The sequence below is a fragment of the Morchella sextelata genome (assembly GCF_020137385.1).
Source record: "Morchella sextelata strain SCLS chromosome Unknown scls_5, whole genome shotgun sequence".
Taxonomy (NCBI): domain Eukaryota; kingdom Fungi; phylum Ascomycota; class Pezizomycetes; order Pezizales; family Morchellaceae; genus Morchella; species Morchella sextelata.
Genome location: NW_025408620.1, coordinates 423,386 through 432,875, shown reverse-complemented (window position 1 = coordinate 432,875; position 9,490 = coordinate 423,386). Strand labels below are relative to the sequence as shown.

The window sequence follows — 9,490 nt, the reverse complement described above, 5'->3', positions numbered from 1 at the left end:
TCTATCAGTCCAATTTCTTGTAAGTAGGTGGAAGAGTTCGATCAGTTGCGAACGGACAGGCCCATGACCTGCTTATTGTCGAAAGAATTGGTGATACACATAATCACTAACTAACTACATGGAAAAGGAGTAGCTAGTCTTCCTCAGGCTCGATCGCAGCTGACCCCAGTCAGTTTCCCGATATATTTCGGGGTAGGCAGAGAGTTTGTGTGGGACACTTCCGTTATGAAAGCCGGGTTGGTGCATGTAAATTAGAATCTGGAAAGAGAGATCCTGTGATCATGACTGCAGCAAAGGGTTGGGGTTTGTGGCCGCTTACTGGGCGAAGGGAGTCACGGGCCATGATAAATAAACGGGCTTATCCCCGCCGGTGAAATAACCGAATGTAGAGACACAAGGATACAAAACACGTCAGTGATCGCGAGTTTTGCATTGACTTACTTAGTAAGATTTTTGTGTTTCTGCATGCCGTTGTAATAAGCAATCTTGCCACGGGTCCGTGATTGCCATAGCCCATTATGCAAGTTAAACCTGACACTGGCCGATACCGAGTGATAGATTATGATTGTGAATTGGAATAGGTCTTAGGTGTATATATACATGTAGTACCAGCTATTGGAATAAGTAACGTACAAATGGGCGAGAAATTGTGCAATAATGCTGTATATAGTAGCAGTATTCTAACACGTAGAGCGGGAATATTCTAGTCGCCGTATGGTATCGTCTTTTCCAGTGGTAGGTGTGTCCTTCACACTATTATTAAGATCATACAGTGCGGAGCCATTAATAAGTCTTAGAGAGATCTGATGCCTAAAGTTTCAGAGAAAGAGAGCGAGTTGATATACCGGCTTGTACCTATATGCGGCATCTTAATTAATAGCACCATACATTAAGCCCTTGCAAAGTCGGCGAAATCACCGCTGTATATGGCGTAATTCTAACACCGGGCCATCGAGATAAATATATGTATTTCGCTAAAATCATAGGTACTTCTTTGTGGGGTTCATCGTTACTACATGTACGTGTATAGTATCTACATACTCAGCCTCTCATAGACCCTTGACACTGTAACTTGCTATCATTACACCACATGCATCTAGAAATAAGATAACTGTAGAGGACATGAAACTGAACAAAGTGTTTTAGATAACTTTTCGTTGTTTATCAAGAGAAATATTAGTATTCTTATCAGTAAACACACTAAAAGACTTGGGACTTAAGTCTACCGTCATCGAGGACCGAGTGATATGTGATGATCCTATAGATCCGTTAATTACCGAAGAAGTTGTGTCCTATATGCCGTAAAATCTGCAAGGATATATTTCAGAATATTACACATTGAACATGATGTAGGTGATTGACGTATTTACTAAGAGCTCTTATATATCATTCATTTTGAAGTAGTTCAAGCAATTTGAATAGATACAGTTAAGCTCTCCATATGATTAGTTCAATGTTAGCTCTCAAACAGCTATAGAAGTCAAAGAAAAGCATAATCTAACCACCTCATCTATAGCATCGATTTCTCAAGGTCTTCCTCCAAGTTAGCCATCATAGTCGATATTGTGACGTCTAAAACCTCGTACTCCTTTCTTAATTTTGTTCTCACATCTTTCAACTTCTCCGACCTCCTCGTGATTTCAGAAAAATCTTCCCCAACAGCTTCCATTATTTTAGCATGCTCCATTTGTACTTTCTTTTCTCCCAACTTTACTCTTGTCAAAAATTCTTCATATTCACGCCTATGAGATGTACCCAACTGCTCAGCTATCTCTCTCCCGTTCTTTTCAAAGTCGTTGATGATTTCCATAGCTAGCTCCTCACCACTCATAAGATATCTTAGAAGCCCCTAAAGACAGATTAGCTATGCTTCATTTTAATTTTATTGTTATTAATATCTTTCACTCAGGTTGGCATACCCGAGAAATCTGGTTTAAGACTGATAAACTTTCTAAGTGGTGATCCGGCACTGACTGGCGCCATTGTTGATGTTCATCCTCCGAAGATTCTTCGTCCTCATCCTCGTCATTCTCGTCGCCCTCATCGTCGGTACCAGAGTCTTCATAGTCACTAGTATCAGTGTCTGAATCATCACTTTCATTACCCAAGGTCCTTTTCCCATAATTATTCCGTTGTTGTTTTTGCTCACGCTCTTGACTCATTTCAGATTCGCCGTGACCGCTCTCATTTACCAGCGTCTTGTCCGGATCTCTTGACTGCGAACCACCTTTTGAAATGTGGTGGACTTTTCGGTTGTCATGGCTATCGTTTGCTACCTTCTTGAATCCTGATTCTTGAAGCCACTTGGAAAACCCCGTTTTCTGGATCTTTCTACCCACATATATCTCCGAGGCGTTTGAATCTGCGGCTATCTTCGCTCCCGAGATTATATTCCTTGCTATTGTAGGTGTATATTCGTGTTCTGCGAATATATTTTTCATTGCTGGAGGCTCCCTTTTATCTAAAGGTTTACTACCCTCAGGATCTTCTCTGGAATGTATATATTGCAACCCTTGACCGGGAGACACAAAAACCCTAGGACTTTGGTGTATAACACGGCGGTTCCAATCTTTACCGGATTTCTGGTGGACATAACTATCAAGCACAGGCAGGTTTTCCTTGGTAGCTGAAAAGGAATCTTCCGCCTTTACGAGATCGAGAACTCCGGGCGATCTTCTCAGATTAAAACTTTTATTTGGCTTCGAGTAGGAACGCTTAGAAGGTTGCTTTGGCACCCGGTGTTGGTGCCTGGCTTCCGAATCGGACGAGTCAGACGAAAGTTCAATTATGTTAACTCTTTGTTTAACAGGGGCTTGACGATGGGAACCCTTCTCCCCTGTGGTGGTAAGCTCTGCTTCTCGCAAAGTATCGTCTTGCTCCTTATCTCCTGGCTCACATTTTTCAGGCATATATACGTCTTGAATAGCCGGAAATTCCTGGTCGCCATTGCCTATATCCCCGATTTCAAAATCGGAAACAGCATCAATGCCATCTTTTGAATCAACAGGACTCGAGTGTCGTGACTCATCATCGCTCCCGTTACTACTAAGAAGCTCAGTCGGAGCACTAACTAGGCGCATAGGCGTGATCAAGGGGCTCCCATCCATACCGATCTAAAAAAACAAATTAGTCTGTGCAATGAAGTCCCAATTCTAATTTTAAAGTAGATTACCACCGTCTCTATGTCTTTTTTATCGAAACGAATAGATGGGCTCGATTTTGCTTTCTTCCGGATAATGACGCGGTCTTCGTCACCACTTTTAATAATCACTAGGCCCAAGCCTCTCTCTGGTCTGGAAAACGAAGTATCCTCCTCGCTATATTCTTTGCCATCAGTAGAGAATTCGCCTTCTCTTATAACACTAATCGCGTTAGATTTCTCTATAATGGGTGTTCGGCCTTGGTTTTGGGGGCCATTGGAACCCCACGAGATTATCTGTGCTTTTCTTGCTAAACGGTCATCGATGAGGGCTCCTGGGTGGGCTTGCGATATTTTTGGGTCGTTGATTAACTTTCTCGGTGTAGCCAAAGTTAATAGCGTTTCTTGGTTCCGTTTGTGTCGTAGTGCCGAGCCCCGGAAATGATTTTCCGGAGGGTTTTTAGACCTGTTAGGAACATGATGTGTGCTAGACACCGCCAAGCTCATAACCGCAGTAGGTGCCTGATTCTCTCCGAAAGCTCCCTTAGAGTCTGTAGGGAGTACTCCCCTTTTATTTAATTGAGATTCATCCGGTTTCTGGGAGCCATCATCAGAAATCACTCGGCTTATAAAAGTTTTCCCTCCTATTTCCGATTCGCTGGACGAACTTTTATTATCAGTGAGATCGGTCTTATCCTTTGGAGGAAAATACTCTTTCTCGGAAGTTTTGATAACTATAGCACTCGATGGCTTCAAAGAGGCTTCTTCAAAATCATCCTCGCAAGATTCCTCGCTCAGAACAGTTTTTCGCTGGCGCACCCTACGACTAGATTTCTTGGATGATTGACCCGTAGTTCTAACCTCATCGATAGATTCTTCACTATAGTCTGCTTTAGGAATTTTTGCCTTATCTATCTTAGCCTTCTTGGTTTCGACAGAACTTTTGGCAAGTTCTAACTTCGCTTGCAGACGAGTTTTGGGCCTCCATGAACTATCCTGGTCTGCTTCACTTGTATTAAGGGGCGCGTCTGTTTTTAAGCGCTTTTTCGAATTTTCTAGGGCCTTCTTTGAAAGCGGCCGTCGACGTGCCTTTTCGGTCGTTTGGCTAATCTTTGATTGTTCCGGCTTTTTTTTCTTATTTAGCGGGCCAATGTCACCTCTATTGACATTATCATCATTGCCATCTGGAGAAGCAGCACGTTTAGTAGGTACCGATGCCAGGATGACTTCCATAGCATTCTTTATTTTTGTCGAGGTAGTGGGAGGTTTCTTTTGTTTCAAAGATTCCAACCAGTTTTCTTCACTTTCATTATGTTTAGCTGATCTTAATGCATAGACAGATTTTAAAGCAGTCTTTGAACCCGACCTTTGAGAAGAAGGCCTTGCATGCTCATCATCATCACTATCTTCAAACACTGTACGTTTTGCCGGGGTCAATTTGGCTAGTTCTTTTTTCCTCGGCTTCGGTGTTGGAGTTGGAGGTGTTGATGCACGAATTGACTCCATTTCTGAGGATTTCATCTGCTCATCTTCGTTGCGTTTGGGTAATGTGCGATTTGTTAATCCAGATGCAGGGGCACTCCTTGATTTTGGTTTCGGCCTCGGTTTCACCTTTGGCCTGAGCGAGTAGGCAGCCACTTGATCATCCGATTTATCTTTGTTGTCTTGCTCAAAACTTATTTTATCAGGCACAGTCTTTGGAATATATTTGTTCCTTGATCTAGAATTCTGCTTTTGCTTCTGTGTAGGTGGAGATTCTACTTCCAACTCTTTGTCAGAGTTTGAAATAATTTCTTTTGATTTTGGTTCCGGTTTTGCCACAGATTTCTTTCCATAAACCCTTTTCTTGGGCGGTGGTTTTGGTTTTATAGGTTGCCTCGACTTGGGAGCTGGCTTCTTCGGGGACAACATTTTGAGGTCTATCGTTCCTTTCTTTTTCTCGTTTCTCGACTCTATTTCTGATTCCTCAGATACAGGTAACTCCCAAATACTAGCATCATCTGATGGTGGTAATATTTCCTTATCTATTTTCACAGGCGGGATACGAGTCTTGGCTAACTTGGTAGCCATTACCTGTAAGTTATTCTTATTTGGGGGACCGTCTTTGTTTAAAGTCTTCCCTTTTGGCTTGGATGCCCCCTTTGCTCTGTTTTTTGTCCCATAAGTATGAGGAGGGGTCTGCAATTTCTTTAGATCATCGGGGATACCAAACACCGAAGATTTAATGGTTTCCTTAGACTTTTTTTCAACTGGGATGGGTAAACTGTTTTCTTTAACTGGTGAATTTCGAGAAGGCTCTTTCTCGGAAATTGAAAACGAGCGATTATCTTTTAATTTCTTATGTGAATTATCCATCACTGGGATGTCAAAGTGTTCAGTTTTTGACTTTGTAGATTCTCCATGAACCATTAAAGCTTCTGAAGGGAGTTTCAAAAGCTTGGCACTGCTAGCAGGCTTCGGTTTATATATATTTTCGTGTTTTTTTTGGGGTGTTGCCGGCCTTTTCAACGTTGAGGTCTTCATTGATAATTTGGCTTCTCTTTGCTCGTCTGCGAATGTATCTGGATGATGCCTCGGATTATCCCATAATTTACTAGGCGTTTTCCCCTTGAGAATCTCAAAAACTTCCTCCAGACCTTTTTTGTAGTTGGAATTTGTGGTTCTGGGTGGCTGGGAACTATTTATAGGCGGTAACTTTGACTTCATAACCTTTTGCAACTCATGAGCGGATGCTGAAGGTCTTAGAGATGACGAAAAGCGTTCCGTGGTAGCTTCGCGGATATGTTTGGGGTCAAAGTCGGGGGTGATGGGGGCAGCGAGACTTGACTCGGGGATAATATCAGATGTCTTGGTAGGGTCTTTGAGAGAAGAGATAGGTGTGCGCTGTCCTTGTCTTAATAGTTCGGGTGTTGAGGGCTTCTTGGTAGGGTTGATAATAATGACTTCTTCTGATATCCCTGCCGCCATTGGATCAATTCTCGCATCTTCTTTCTCCCTCTCCTTTATATCGCTCTCACCCTTTTGCGGTCCCACCGCTTTATATCCCGATAGACTCATATCCCATCCGTCCTCGAACTCATCTGGATCTGTCAGTGAACTAGCATAATCATCACTCTTGGCTGTTGGACTCTCCAACACCTTCAAAATATCTTCTCGGTGCCGTTCAAGTTCATTTATCTTCTCTTGCTGGGATTTGCGGTATTCGGGGTTTGCCTGTATATCCCTTAATGGTGCACTACTTATCTGCCGTCTACCCCTACGCAGCAGCACCTTTTCTCGACATTTCTCTATGTCTCCAGCAAAGACTTCCGCCTCGTTCTTATAGCATAGAATTGTAATGCTATCTGAATCTGAAGACGGTCGCATCGAGAGTAGATAAAGATACCCATCCTGGTCGTAGTCGTGTAAATGAAGTTTGAAGTACATGAGGTCATTCATTGAATTCTCGGTTAAGATTTGCTTTGTGAACTCGATCTTGCTAATATTAACGATTTTAAGATCTACCCAGTCGGGAGAGCGATCCACATTTGGTGGAATATATATGCTGAAGATTTCGGCGATATTTATCGTGATTGCTCCAATGTCAGAACTTATGGGGCTGTTTTTCCCGAGCATAACCTGGGCAGCGGTGTAGCCATTTGGAGGACTATTCTTCGTTCAAGTTAAATGGTAATAATGGGGACTTATAAGATGTACTTACTCAAGGTCCAGGTCATATCTATTTAGTTCCATCTCATTGATGAAACTAGCAAATCCACTCTCCCACTGTGAACCGCTCTGCAAGGGGAATCCCTTAGTAAAATCCCCAGCTATATCTGGCTGGCAAAACGTGGGTAAGCGTTGCCGTATCTCCTCTTCACCCTCGATGGCCTGCGTTAACTGCCAAATGATCTTGCCCGCGACTATCTTCAATATCCTATCACCTTCACTAATAATGATTTCTCCTATATCCTTGCTACGCCAAATCAACCATCAGCAATGGAAACGAGCGCTTTGTAATCTAAGCAGGGATCCTACAAAAACTTGTGGGGCATTTTCCAAACACGATCTTTGTTTCCTTCGGATTCTTCCAATAGCTCAACAAGCAACATGCCTGCCCAACGTCTCGAGAATCCAGACTCCTCGCAGTCAATAAAGGTATCAAGTAACTTGGCGGCAAGGGACTCTCCAATGGTATTTTTGTATATAGTCAACAGTCTCTCTGGCATCGATAGTTCGCTACTCTGATCCCGCAACGTTTCAAGAGCCTCCTAAGCCGTTAGATCTCGTCTATGAAGAGTATCTAAAGTCTTACCAGAAGTAAGATACTCACTATCAGTCGAAAAAAGCCCTGATCTTTTGCTAGACAAGGCTCTGCTTCGAGGAGAATTCTTGTAACAAAGATGAATGCTGTGGCATCTAGCAGGCACCACCGCTCAAAGTCTTCATTGCTGATAGAGCTGACAAGATTCGCGGTGGTCTTAGAACTGTAAGGAGCCTAGTTTGGTTAGGATACGGCTTCTCAGAAGCAAGATGAGCTTACGGTTAAAGTCCCTTCCAATCCGGACGTACCAAGTTTCTCGTTGAGTTGTGATTTCAGCGAGGAAGGGATCCTACCAGAAGATGACTGTGATCAGCTCTGAAGGAGTGTGGAGTGGAACAAGGAATAGTCTGACAAACCTGAGAGGCGTTTTGTTTGCAGCAAGCTCGGCACCAAAGGACCTAAAATGATAGGCCAAAGCATCCACAGGATCTAAAAGGGTTGATAGTTCCATAGTGTCTTGTCCCTGGTTGCTACGTGACTAGCCGTTGGATACTGAGCGATGTGGTGGTGCTGATTTATGTGGTCCACATATGTGCACGGCGAGCCAAAGTCAATACACACTCTAAGTTTATTTCCTAGGATACTCCTGGTATGAGTTCGGCGAGTACTTGATGCCAATTCCACACATGACGTCAATCAAGACGTTATTCATGGATTATCACTCGACGAAAGCCCCAAAGGTTGGCAGACTGTAGCCTTGCAGAGAAGACGTGTTCATTTAGTTAGTTCGTAGTTAGCAAGAGAATCTACGCGTATGCAGGCATCCTTTACTAGCGGGTAGAAGTCTAAAGCTTGCCTGTGGGTTTAGATGCTCTAAGAGCGTTGCGGAAGCAAGGCCAATGCCACCCCAGATACAGCCACGTAAGTCATGTATTATCATTCAACATTTCTATTGATATTCAATACCAAAACTGGATTGACTTCACTGATGAACACCAACCATTTTATTCATTTGCCTACATGTATTGAAACGAGCACGGGCTTACATGCCCATAAAGTGTTACATTATCTTAGCTTTCGGACACCCTCAACAAAACATCAGATCACACGCCAAGGATTCGACGTTCATGCATAAGTATAACATATTTAATATCTCGGATCGCTCTCCTTTTTTCTTCTATTACCTCTATACAGCTACTTATCCATCCTATCGACTTCGTTTCAAAGCAACATTTTCTCTTATCGAACCAACGCTTAGCTCTCAGTTAACCAAATGGGAGGAATCAGTCATAGGAGGTTGCAGTGTAGAGCGGCAGCGAGGATTAGTGCGCTCGCGAGAGCACGGAGGAAAGCTGAGAGTCTAGCCGCAGGTTCGTACCACACTTCCCCTACTATAAAGCGAAATAAGATGTTAAGTGAGTTGATATAATGGCTCAGAAGAATTACTTGATCATCATGATCAAGGCGGACAGAATAGAGGAGCTATTCAGAGGGGGGATAACGTGGGGCAGCAGTTGGAGGTAGATCTTGAACAGCGCCGGGCGGCACTCGAAGAGCGTGGACAACAGTTGGAGGTAAACCGCAGACAACTCGAAGCAACCCAACCGCTAAGAAATGAGATTATTGTCGAGCCTGAAGTTAAGATGGAGTTTAAGTTGGAGGACGATATCGAGTTACCAGAAGTCAAAGAGGACTTGGAGGACAAGACTGAGTTCGACATTGAACCTGAGTTTGGAATAAAGTCTGAGTTTGAAATCAAGGTTGAGTTCGAGATCAAGGTTGAATTCCAAGTCAAGACTGGGCTTGGAATCAAAGCTGAGTCTGAAATCAAGTCTGAACTCGAAATCAAGACTGAGCCTGGAATCAAGACTGAACACGAAATCAAGACTGAACACAAAATCAAGACAGAAACGGAATTCAAACCCGAGCTCGATATCAAGATGGAGGATGTGGAGATGAAAGAAGAGTATCTAAAGATGGAGAATGATCTTAAGATGGAGGGTGTTCAGATGGGGGATGCTCAGATGGGGTGGGCGGTCGTGGTTAAAGAAGAATTTGTTAAGCTGGAAGGTGCCTCGTGGAGCCACGTACCTTACTGCCGCTACTAA

General features: G+C 43.3%; 2 protein-coding genes across 2 annotated transcripts; one reads left to right on the top strand and one right to left on the bottom strand.

Moving 5' to 3' along the window:
• Positions 1-1,510: 1,510 nt before the first annotated feature.
• Positions 1,511-7,893, bottom strand: H6S33_010620 (uncharacterized protein; the record flags this gene model as incomplete). Its single annotated transcript, XM_044842573.1, has 8 exons — positions 1,511-1,849; positions 1,920-3,113; positions 3,173-6,785; positions 6,840-7,094; positions 7,157-7,389; positions 7,452-7,616; positions 7,662-7,731; positions 7,799-7,893. 8 exons carry the CDS (start codon positions 7,891-7,893, stop codon positions 1,511-1,513), a joined length of 5,964 nt encoding a protein of 1,987 aa, XP_044696550.1.
• A 762-nt stretch (positions 7,894-8,655) lies between these two features.
• Positions 8,656-9,490, top strand: H6S33_010619 (uncharacterized protein; the record flags this gene model as incomplete). Its single annotated transcript, XM_044842572.1, has 3 exons — positions 8,656-8,752; positions 8,820-9,160; positions 9,215-9,490. The coding sequence occupies 3 exons, from the start codon at positions 8,656-8,658 to the stop codon at positions 9,488-9,490; spliced, it is 714 nt and encodes a 237-aa protein (XP_044696549.1).